Genomic DNA, 12,265 nt, shown 5'->3' with positions numbered 1-12,265 from the left:
TTTCCCTATCCATGGCTCTTTCATAGTCTGAGCCATCATTTTGTCCATCTTGCCTCAAATATGGTAACAGGCTTCTCGTCACCCGTCATATCCAACTGAAAACCCAAGATTCTCCGTGCAAACCTTTCCCCTCACCACAGCCGTGGCTTCTCCTCCGAAAGCCAGTGGTTCTCGGGTCTTGCTCTGGATGCCCTGTGCTTCTAATGTGTTGGGAGTATTCTCATACTATTTAACTTTTAGAATTTGGGTATTTCCCCCAAACCCCCTCAATGTGAAATCAAACTCACTCAAGCATAGGTTTTTATAACCTCTGTGCAGCTCCCCTCTTCCAGCACGACACATAATTAGCAACCAATAATTAACATCAAACAACTAACAAATTAACAAACTGATTAATAATATTATTTTGAACTCAATATTGTATTCATAGCGCTTTATGTATCACCTTTATTTTACTTCAATGAAGAAACCACACATTGTAGAAAGTTATTCACTTTTCGTCTACAATACACTATAGAAAGTAAACAATTTTATCAACACTTTTAGGGGTTTACACAAATGAGTATGGTGGCAGAGAAATGCAAGATCTGGGAGGAGGAGAAAGAACAACAGGATTTGAACTAACAGAAGGAGTTAAAACGTCAGGAGTACCTGAGATATGTCAAGAATATTCTGGAACATTAAGAAGAAATTCTATGAGAGAATGTAGAGAAGGAGGTCTGAATATGAACTTCATGGAAAGCTACTTCTGTCAGGTAAGCTCTCAAGCGCCATGCCTTCCTCTCCATTCTGTGCCTCTGGCTGTACTCCAGGCTGCCACTATTTCTCAACAGGGCTTTGGCAGATTCCCAGCCTCTAGTCTATGCCTGACAATCATACTGCTGCTGGATAAAATTTCTATAATTCTGAACTGATCACTTTATTCCTCTACTTAAAAATAGCCAATGGCTCCCAGCTCTATTTGTCCAAAGCAATGAAGTCTAAATTCCTTATTATGAAAATTAAGATTATTCATAAAATGATCCCTTCCCTTTTCTCCAGTTACTCCTTACCACCAGCCCCACATACCAAGTGTCTTTGCCTCATTCACACCATGCCTTTGCCTATGCTGTGCCCCTCCCAGGATGCTTTTATCCATCATCTCTTTCATAAACTCCTATTCGTCTTTGAAGAGTCTATTCAAATATCACTGTGTCTCTGAACCTTTTACTGGTAACCCTCACATCCAAAATAGAACTGATGTTTCTTTATCTGTATTTCTGTAGTGCTCTGTGTATAGACTTTATAGAACCTATCATTGCTAAAATATGTTTATATGTCTACCGTGGTTTTTAGTGCCTTGTCCATATGTTCTCTACATCATGTTGCCAGTACCTAGCTCAGTTCCGGGCACACAGTAAACATTCAGTAAGTATGGATTCAAGAGCCATAGCACACTTCCAGAATATTCTAAGAACCAGCAAGAATTAATTTTGCCATCCTCCGGTAGTGACAGAATTGTCTGTGGCTACACACCATATGATACTTAAGCCTTCAGGGATTTCCTATTTCTGAAACTGTCCCTGATAGATCTATGTCCTTCTACATTCTGGCCTAAAATACCTTCTTTGACTCTACTATTGGTTTAGAGGGTGGCTGATACCTTGAAAAAAAACACTGATTAAAGCCTTTCAAATAGCAGTAGATAATAGTAAGAGATCTGTTACTGAATCCACAGGAATGCTTCCTATCCATGTCCCTACAAATACATGTTATTTTCATGAAAAGTACAATTCTGCCTCAAAACTTTTGCACCTTGCAGCTCCTTCTGCCCAGGACATTCTATGTGCTTTCCTCACCCTGCTGCTTTATTCTTCCCTCTGATCAAACATCACTTTATGAGATGCTGTCCTTGGCCCCTCTTTCCCTTCACCTTGCACTTAACACCTGCTGACAAATATGTTTATGTATTGTCTGTCTCATCCTACTAAAAGGTAAGCCATATGAGAGAGAGACTTCACCTGCTTTTGTTCACTACTGCATTGCCAAGTTCCTAATAGAGTGTCTGGCAAATAGTAAGGATTCAAAAATATTTTGGAATGAAATGGCAAAATGACTTGGTTTGCTAATAAAGATATTTCTGAGACTTAACCTGAAAGTCTACAAACCAATATTATGAACTACAAAAATGAAATAAAAGGGCACATGTTTGGGGCACCGGCGTGGCACAGCTGGTTGAGCATCCAACTCTTGGTTTCAGCTCAGGTCATGATCTCAGGGTTGTGAGATGGAGCCCCATGTCAGGCTCTGCGTTCAGTGGGGAATCTGCTTGAGATACTCTCTCCCTCTTCCTCTGCCCCTCCTGCTCATGCTCGCTCTCTGAAATAAATAAATGAATCCTAAAGAAAAAAAGTGCACATGTCTGTGGGCTTTAACTTTGAATTGAAGGAGATCCTATTTTTAAAAACTTTCAGTTCTGAATCCAAAAATGGCATAGACCCAGAGTCAAATGTTCTGTTGTTTTGCTGAAAAAGCCACATTGAAATAAATCTTCACAGAACCACCAAATTCACTCCATGGAGGAAGGAAAGTGCAATCCTGAATGAACCCAAATCAACTGTGAGCCACCTTTTTTATACAAACCATAAAAAAAAAAAGAAGAAGAAGAAAAGAAAACCCCCCATGATTTGGTGTACTTCATGTTCAGTGTTTTAAAGTACCTCCTTCTAAAATAATTCATGTGATTTTTTGCATGTGTTTTTGTATCCAAAGGGCACTATGATGAGGGAAGTCCATTTAAATAAATTTTAAAAATCAAAATGTATTAACAGGATTACAGTTAAAATAATTTCTAACCAAATTCTTCTAAGAAATTATATAATGATTTTTAGTGCATCTCTAGGAGAGGTTAGAATTTTGTCTTATATATTCCTCTTTGGTAATGCCCCAGAAGAAAAAAGAATGATAAAGACTTCTATTATTGCTAAATATGTATCCATAATCTCATTTTCTCTTTCCTGTACAAATCCAGAAAGCATATGCCTATGCAGATGAAGATGAAGGACGCCCATCCAATGACTGTTTGCTCATATATGACATTGAAGGTGTAGGTTCCCCTGCTGGCTCCGTGGGTTGTTGTAGCTTCATTGGAGAAGACGTGGATGACAGCTTTTTGGACACACTGGGGCCTAAATTTAAGAAGTTGGCAGATATCAGCCTGGGAAAAGAAGTTGAACTATATCCAGACCCTGATCCCTCTTGGCCACCTGAGAGCACCGAACCGATTTGCCCTCAGCAGGGAACAGAGCCCATCAGTGGTGGACACCCACCCATCTCCCCACATTTTGGCACCACCACAGTCATTTCTGAGAGCACCTACCCCTCAGGACCTGGTGTACAGCATCCTATGCCTATTCCTGATCCTCTGGGCTATGGTAATGTCACTGTGACCGAGTCTTACACCACCTCTGGCACTCTGAAGCCCTCTGTCCATGTTCATGATAATCGACACGCATCAAACGTAGTGGTGACCGAGAGAGTGCTAGGCCCAATCTCTGGCACTGATTTGCATGGAATGTTAGAGATGCCTGACTTGAGAGATGGGTCAAACGTTATAGTCACAGAAAGAGTAATAGCACCAAGTTCAAGTCTACCCACCTCTTTGACCATGCCTGATCCTAGAGAGTCATCAAATGTGGTAGTGACAGAAAGAGTAATCCGACCAGCTTCTGGCATGATGGGCAATCTAAGTATACACCCTGAGTTATCAAATACCCAAAATGTGATTGTGACAGAGAGAGTTGTTTCTGGCTCTGGCATAAGTGGAATTAGTGGCCCAGCTGGGATGAGCGGAGGCAGTGGCCTGGTTGGCAGTGCAGCTGGAGTAAGTGGTGGTGGCATTGGGCTGAGCAGCCTGGGAGGAGGTGGGGGCCTGAGTAGTGGCATGGGGGGCACAGCTACCATTGGTCACATGAGGAGCTCCTCTGACCATCACTTTAGCCAGACTCTTGGATCTGCCTCCCCTAGTACAGCCCGAAGTCGAATCACAAAGTACAGTACAGTACAATACACAAAGTAGCCAGGATCCCAGCACACTTGTTCTCAGTAGTGGTGATTTAGATTCAACTCCCACCACCAAAAAACTAACAGTGTGATTTAAGATGCACAACTGGGTGCTAAGTAACTGTGGAGTGAGGTGAAAAACCACAATGAGAAAAATAGATGGAATGAAACAGTGCTCTTGGGCAAGAGCTCTCCTTAGCATTTGTAAATTTTTTCTTACATTAATAGTAATGTAATCATGACAGTGAATTAAAACCTGAGACAGGGTCTTCTTTGTGCCTGTATGGCCTGTAGGGTCTTCTTTGCTTCTGTGTGGCCAGTCCTGTACCTCCAGCACATGGAATAAATTAAACTCAGTCATGCAAAAGCACTGGCCTTAAGATGGCTATCGGCACCATTCTCCTTGCTCTGTTTTGATTTGCCATGTAGCTCAGGCAATATTCAAAAAGGACTAAAGATGTAATATGAGCTCACGTATGCAGGAAGAATTTGAAATATGTGCCAAGTACCTGGTCAATTTCACAGATAAGAGAAATAAAAATCCAATCATATATTCAGACCATAATTAACCATTAAAGAAAACAAATCTGGCTACACAACCCAGTTCACAGGCCACCAAGCGCTCCTACCCTAATAATTGCACTAGATAAAATAAACCTCAAATTAGGAAATGTTTCCTGGGAGGAAATTTCCATAAGAGAATGGCAATAGGGTGAGATTCATTTGGGGAAAATTGACAATATCTGAACCTGAATCTTGAGAAGGGGCTTCAGCTAAAATTCCTATGGAGTCAAGGAGTTTTCTGATTCTAGTTTGTGTTTAGTAGTAGATGCAGTATTTATGAATATTGCATGCTGGTGAGGTTGCAGGATATCACACTCATTTTTCTCCTTATCACTGTGGCTCTGACCTAACAGTGTAAACTTGCCAAGTGTACTTTTCTGACTGAAGCAAGTGACACCTGACCTGGTTGTCATCCCTAATGGTAAATTACCTTCCAAAGAAGCAGATGGAAACCACATTGTATTTTCAGATGTGTATTTAGTAAGTCTTATTCATCTATATCCAGCTCTTTATTATACATCTCTGAAGTTAAAATAATTTACTTAATCTGAGCTGTGAAAAAAACAAAAAAAAAGTCTGCAGTATGGTTAAGCTTTGGGGGAATTTTTTTTAAGGGAATCTAAAAAAATTTTTTAGAACATGTAAAATGTTTAATGGGAAAAGTTAGAATTGTTCTGTAAAGTAATACCGTACTATTAGTTTTAATTGAGTTTAGCACTTTTAAAAACAACCCTCTGCTGCTATTTTAAAGGGGTCAACTAATAACTTTTAACAGAGTTGATGGTATTGTGTTAACACAAAGGAAATTGTACTAGACAACCCCATAGCCTTACTCTATCTCACTCCCTAACTAAATTTTCTCACTAGAATAAATCTTACATTCCTGATTTGATTTGTCAATAAGCTCTTGGCTTATACAATGCTCCAATTTATAGATAGTTCCCAAATTATATAGTATGATATATTTTTCTAGCTTCAAAATTTAATAATGTATTATTTATGATATGTCATTTCTGTGTGTTTGCTATATAGTATTTCCTGGTTTAAAAAAATCTCTAAATAGAATCAAAGCATTTTTAGACAGGGGTAAATTTACTATAGCAAAGTAGAGGAATTTTTTTCTCTTTTCTAAATTCAGTGTTAATATGAGCTCACTAAAGTGAAACTGGATATGACAAAATCTTTTAAGGATTATTCCCCGCCAACTACTCAAATTTCTCAGGGTGTTACAAGATCAAAGAATAGTCATTCAACTTCCAACACTTGTCAAAGGGGGCTAGGGAGTGAACTATTTTATTAGAGCTATTTTGCTCTATGTTATAGCAGGTGATGTCAATATTTTCAAAGCCACAATATACATCTTATTTTATGTCTGTAGACTATGTGAAATTTTGATAGTCTGTAGCATGCCCAAATGCAGAGGTATTAATAAAGTCATTCACAGGGACTCTTTCTTTCATTTCTTTCTCTCCCATTTAGGGAGGGGGGTTCCATTAATGATGGATAATCTTTACAGAAATAAAGTCAAAAGGTATTTATTGAAATACATTTGAGTATGCTGGACCCAGGAGTTTGAAGGAATAAAAATAACTATTAGTTAATTCATTAAAGGGAATGGTATTTGACCACAAGTAGCTTATGTGTCACTTTGACTTATCATCAGAAGTGTTCTTTAAAGACTCTGGATATCTTCCAAAAAAGGTTTTTAGGTTGTCTAACAAATGCCAGAGTGACCATCTGCAATAACTGTTGTTATTAAGATTGATTAGTAAAAAACCATGGAAGATATAAAAAGTGACAGTATTAGTTGTCAATCCTTCCAGAAAGATACTTTCAAATAAATTTTTTGGTCAGGATTACACACTGATGTTTTAACTCTTTATTCTTAAATTTTAAAATTATCTTTTTAAGATACAACCCTCACAATCATTTAAAGGCATGTCATTTTTTCAATAAACAACCTTTGGGCAGAAATCAATTCTTCTCTGTAGATCTTTTACTCCAACTCATGGACCTTAGGTCATTCTACAGACCTAAGATATGGAAATTATTTTATAAGTAGTTATAATTCAAATATATATTGCAAGCTGAATCTCAGATCAACATGCTCTTAACAAAAGGGAGAAGGAAGAAATAGTAATTTAAATGTTATGTGTATATAGTTTGAAAACAAAGTGTTTAATGCTTATAAAACATCTGACATTCTAAAGAGGTGGTCCTTAGGGTAAAAAATTAGTGTATCATAAATACTTTATAATTTAATATCAACCAAAATACCATCTTGAGCTAATTTTGACATTGAATTCCAGATATATCTGCTACATCTTATTAGCCTCTGTGTATATTGCCTGATGTAACTATGTGCACTAAAAATCTGCAGAAAAATTATCTATCTGGGGATACAGACAGGCCTTCATCTGGATATCTCTTCTACATTGATGTATAGTTTTTAGCCTTATAATCTCCATTCAATGTAATTTCCTGACAGAATTTTAATTATATAGCTTCAAAAATTACAGATTCTCTCTAACTGAATGTTTTTAGTTACATACACAATTCATTTCTGAATTTATACCAACATCTGAAGGTCAACCAGGGTATAACACATATGATACCCTCAGACTAGAGTAGGAAATAAAAGGTTTTATAATTGTTGGCTAAAATAGCCAATGTAGGAAAAACATTTGAAACCCAAAACAAACTTCTAGAAGTATTTGCCACATTTCCCCATGCCTATTTAATAAATTCTAACCTTTTGTAGGATTTCCGGTATTTTAAAGACTCACTTCCCTTTGCTCTGCAATACACCAGTCCACGTAGATTACTAGTCCCCATGAAATAGAATCTGCCTCTCAGTTCTAGATTGTTCAGTTTATGTTAGGACAAAAGCATGAATGGATCAACCTATTAACCATCAAAGAATTTGGAAACAAGAAATAATCTATTGTTTAACTGTCTGTATTCCTTCCATTTAGTTATATTTGAATTACTGAACACTTTATCATCAAGTGGTACCTAGTCTAACTTATTTTTCTTTTGCTATTTTACAAGTATTTTTAAACACTGATATTCATCTTTGGTGATGTTTAAAACAAGGTGCTTTTTTCAGATTTCAGTATAAAACTCTTGGCTTATTTGGGTGCTAGTTCCTTACTTGGTCCTCCGTTGGCTCTTTTAAGTCGGTTTGTAATTTCCAAAGGCTTATGTTTACAGCAATAAAATGATTGGTATGCTTCCATTCTCTTTTCTGAATGGTAAAGGTGGGGAGGTTTAGACTGTAAGGAATAATTAGAGGTTATTAAATCTAATGATTATTTTCAGTCCAGATGAGGGAAGAAATACTTATTTTATTTTCACACTGTTAAAACTTATTTTCATTTTCCATTTTCTAGCTCTTTTTTTTTTTTTTTCAGTGTTTACTGAGACACCTCCTCTCCAGAGTGCTTCCCAGCAGGGTCTGAGCACAGACTTGAGCAGCCCCACACAAATACATAAATGACAAATAGTTTGGATTTTCAACATCCGTTGGATACTTTAAGAATCTTTATGCTTTCATCTTTCTCTCTTTCATACTCTACTGTTTATTTTTGTTTACACTAGCATTATATTTGTTTTAAAATGGATTTTCTTCTTATTTGCTTTTCAAATCATGCCCTTTCATCTTTATTGGGGGTACATCACCTTTTTGCTCTCCAATGCCACTTTCAGAACATGATCAACTTCATCTTACACAAAACCTTACCCTTTTCAGACTCTTGTGAACCTCTTGTCTCCCTCTCTTCTACTTGTGTCATTCCCTGACCTCCCAACAAGGTCCTCACTTTTACTGAAGACTCATAGTCTGGCCCACAGTCCACTGTGACCTTTCCAACTCTGGAGGGCATTCACAGGAACTCAAGTGACCCCATGGGTGAGGCAGCTGACACCCGGAATTCTCAGTTCTCAGACCTCCATTCTCCCCATCCCCCCTCAGCTGGGCAGTTTTCTGGATGCCTGTTGCAGTCTTCCCAGCCTCTGAACACTTCCTCCTTCTCCTTCCAGCTCACTTGCTTGTGTATTCTGATTGCACGGTTCCTCCACTTCATCAAAGCTTCCTTGTTCTGACTCCTCCTGCTTTCCACTACCTGCCACCCCCCTTTCCTCCATGTCTAATCAAACTTCATGAGTTCAAATATGCTGCCTCTTGGTGAATGCCTTCGAACTCCTTGCCCTGCTCTCCCTTTTCATATCCCAAACCTTTCACCCTTCATCTCTGTCCTCACAGAAACAGCGGAAAAAGTGATTTAAGGGAATTGACTTTTTTTTTTCATTTTGAGTACTCAGTCTCAAATCTCAGGTTAATATAAAATGCTTCCCCACAATCCTACCTACTTCTCCGATAGACCTCCCATCTCAATATACTAGGTCACTATACCATACCTTCTCTGTCCTCTTTCAGAGCACACTCATCAGTGTGCTCCCTGGAGCTACTGCCTCATTTTTTGTTTGTTTTACCCAACTTCTTAAGACTCATATATGTGCCTTCTTTATTTTCCCATACGCTATCAAACTTCAATTCCATCCCATCAGTCCGCCAGAATGGCCCTTGTCAAGTTTGTCTAAGACCTACAGATTGCCAAACACAAGGTCTACCTTTCTGTCTTCATCTTTCTTAACCTCTGGAAGAATCTGAAAAAAGTAACTATTCTCTCTTCCCTGCAACACTTTTCTTTCTTGGCTTTTATATCATCCTTTCAAAATATAGCTTACATTTCATTGGCCACTCTCTTATTTTCTTTTGTTTCTTTCCCTTCTACCCAATGATTAAATGGTGATGTTCCCCCTAAAGTTTGGTCCCATTCCCTCTGCTCTTAACACTCTACACTGTCTCTATGAGACCTCATCGAAGCCCCATTTAAAATGTTCAAAATTAAACGCACTTGGACCCCCCAACCCCCCCAAAATATGACCCCACCAATCCATTGTTCAAGACAGAAACTAAATATTCCTTCTTGATTTCATCCCTTTCCTCACATCCCCCTCCCTCATTTGACCCATTAGTAAGTGCTAATGACTTTGACTGGTTCTATAACCAAAATATAGCTCAGGACATCCAATAGCTTCCATCCCCATCCACCCGACTAGAACTGTCTCTTAAGTAGTCTCTCTACTTCCATACTGGCCTTCTTCAAAGATTTTCTACAGAGGAGTCTATGTGGACTTCTAAAATGTATATTAGGTTAAGCCAATCCTCGATTTTAAGGATCTTAATGGATTTCCATTAGATTATATTCAAATTTCATTATGAAGTGTCTTGAAAAAACTCCAGCAAAATAAACACAAATGGAGCATGTTAAATTGGTCCAAAAGTTTGAAAATGAGCCAATTTCTGGGCATATACTTAGTGACTGAGTTCTAATAAGACAAACTCTAGCTGACTCTTACTTTTCCTAATTTTACAAACAAAACTTAATTATGAGAAACTTGGTATATCCCCATCTGCATCTGCCTATGTGCTAGTCATCCCTCCTTGTATAAAACCTAGGGGGAAGAGCATACTATCCAAAGAAATCTACAGATCTAATGTAATCCCTATCAAAATACCAATAATATTTTTCACAGAACTAGAACAAATAATCCTAAAATTTGTATGGAATCACAAAAGACTCCAATGGAATCTTGAGAAAGAAAAACAAAACCAGAGGTATCACAGTCCCAGATTTCAAGATATACTACAAAACTGAAGTAATCAAACAGTATGGTACTGGCACAAAAACGAATGCATAGATCAATGGAACAGAGAGCCCAGAAATAAACCTACAATTATATGGTCAATTAAACTTTGACAAAGGAGGCAAGCAAGTGGGAAAAAGACAGTTTTTTCAACACAAGTGTTGGAAAAAACTGGACAGCTACATGCAAAAGAATGAGACTGGACCACTTTCTTACACCATACACAAAAATAAATTCAAAATGGATTAAAGACCTAAATGTGAGACCTAAAAGCATAAAAATCCTAGAAGAGAAGACAGGCAGTAATTTCTCTGACATTGGCTGTAGCAACATTTTTCTGGATGTGTCTCCTGTGGCAAGGGAAACAGAAGCAAAAATAAACTACTGGGACTTCATCAAAATAAAAAGCTTCTGCACAGCAAAGGAAACAATCAACAAAACTAAATGACAACCTACTGACTGGGAAAAGATATTTGCAAATGACATATCTGATAAAGGGTTATTACCCAAAATATATAAAGAATTTATATAACTCAACACCAAAAAAATACAAGTAACACAATTTAACAATGGGAAGAAGACAAGAACAGACATTTCTCCAAAGAAGACATACAGATGGCCAACAGACACATGAAAAGATGCTCAGCATCACTTATCATCAGGGAAATGCAAATCAAAACCTCAATGAGGTATCACCCCACATCTGGCAGAACAGCTAAAATAAAAAAACACAAGAAACAACAAGTATTGACAAAGATGTGGAGAAAAAGGAACCTTTATGCACTGTTGGTGGGAATGCAAATTGGTTCAGCCACTCTGGAAAACAGTATGGCAGGTCTTCAAAAAATTAAAAATAGAATTACCATATAATCCAGTAATTCCACTACTGGCTGTTTACCCAAAGAATACAAAAACACTAATTTGAAAAGATACATGCATCTCTATGTTCGCTGTAGCACTATTTACAATAACCGAACTATGAAAGCGGCCCAATGGCCATTGACAGATGAATGGATAAAGACTATGTGGTATGTATGTATATACAATGGAATATTATTCAGCCATAAGAAAGAATGAAATCTTACCATTTCCAACAACATGGGTGGACCTAGATGGTATAATGCTAAGTGAAATAAGTCAATCAGAGAAAGACAAATACCATATGATTTCACTCATATGTGGAATTTAAGAAACAAAACAAACAAACAAAAAAAGAGACAAACAAGAAAACAGACTCTTAAATATAAAGAACAAACAGGTAGTTGCCAGAGGGGTGGGTGGGGGATGAGTGAACTAGGTGAAGAGATTAAGAGTACATTTATTATGATGAACACCACACAATGTATAAAATTGTTGAATCACTATATCGCATGCCTGAAACTAAAATAACACTATATGTTAGTTATACATGAATTAAAATAAGATAAAAATAAATAAATAAAATAAAACCTAGGGGGAAGAGCCCTTACCTCAAGAACTTTCCCACAATTGCTCAAAATGTCAGGCTCTAATTCTTGTCAAAGGTCATATTTGGGGGCACTTGTGTGTTAGTCAGTTAAACATCTAACACTTGATTTCTGCTGAGGTCATGATCTCAGGGTCATGAGACTGAACCCTGCATTGGGCTCTGCACTCAGTGAGTGGGGAGTCTGCTTCTCGCCCTCTCCCTCTGCCCCTCCCCCGACTCATGCACACACACTCCTGCTCTCTCTCTCTCTCAAATAAATAAATAAATCTTAAAAAAAGAGGGGGAGGAGCATATCTGGTTGGGCCTAGAATGTAATTTGTCACAGTTTTCAGTGGAAAATCCTTTGCTGTGTTCAAATTAATAGATTATCTTTTTCAAAATATACGCCAGTTTCTACTTGATAAATTATTGACCTGGGCTTCTCAATTTGTTTTGATCACATCTGAGGTTGGGTTTACCCAGAATTAGACCCTGAGAAAC

General features: G+C 37.7%; 2 protein-coding genes across 3 annotated transcripts in view; one reads left to right on the top strand and one right to left on the bottom strand.

Moving 5' to 3' along the window:
• The window catches only part of DSG1 (desmoglein 1), a 30,680-nt gene extending 26,617 nt beyond the window's left edge, over nucleotides 1-4,063 (top strand). Inside the window, exons 14-15 of the mRNA XM_045781883.2 lie at nucleotides 547-755; nucleotides 3,011-4,063. Coding sequence (XP_045637839.1) covers nucleotides 547-755; nucleotides 3,011-4,057 — 1,256 coding nt within the window. The 3' untranslated portion in view covers nucleotides 4,058-4,063. The remainder of the gene's footprint in view (nucleotides 1-546; nucleotides 756-3,010) is intronic.
• DSC1 (desmocollin 1) overlaps nucleotides 1-12,265 on the bottom strand; it is a 325,511-nt gene that overhangs the window by 192,694 nt on the left and 120,552 nt on the right. The window lies entirely within an intron of this gene.

The sequence above is a fragment of the Ursus americanus genome, chromosome 19 (genome assembly GCF_024610735.1).
Source record: "Ursus americanus isolate L20-20 chromosome 19, mUrsAme1.1.p, whole genome shotgun sequence".
In the NCBI taxonomy this organism is placed as follows: domain Eukaryota; kingdom Metazoa; phylum Chordata; class Mammalia; order Carnivora; family Ursidae; genus Ursus; species Ursus americanus.
This window is presented reverse-complemented; position numbering and strand designations above follow the sequence as displayed.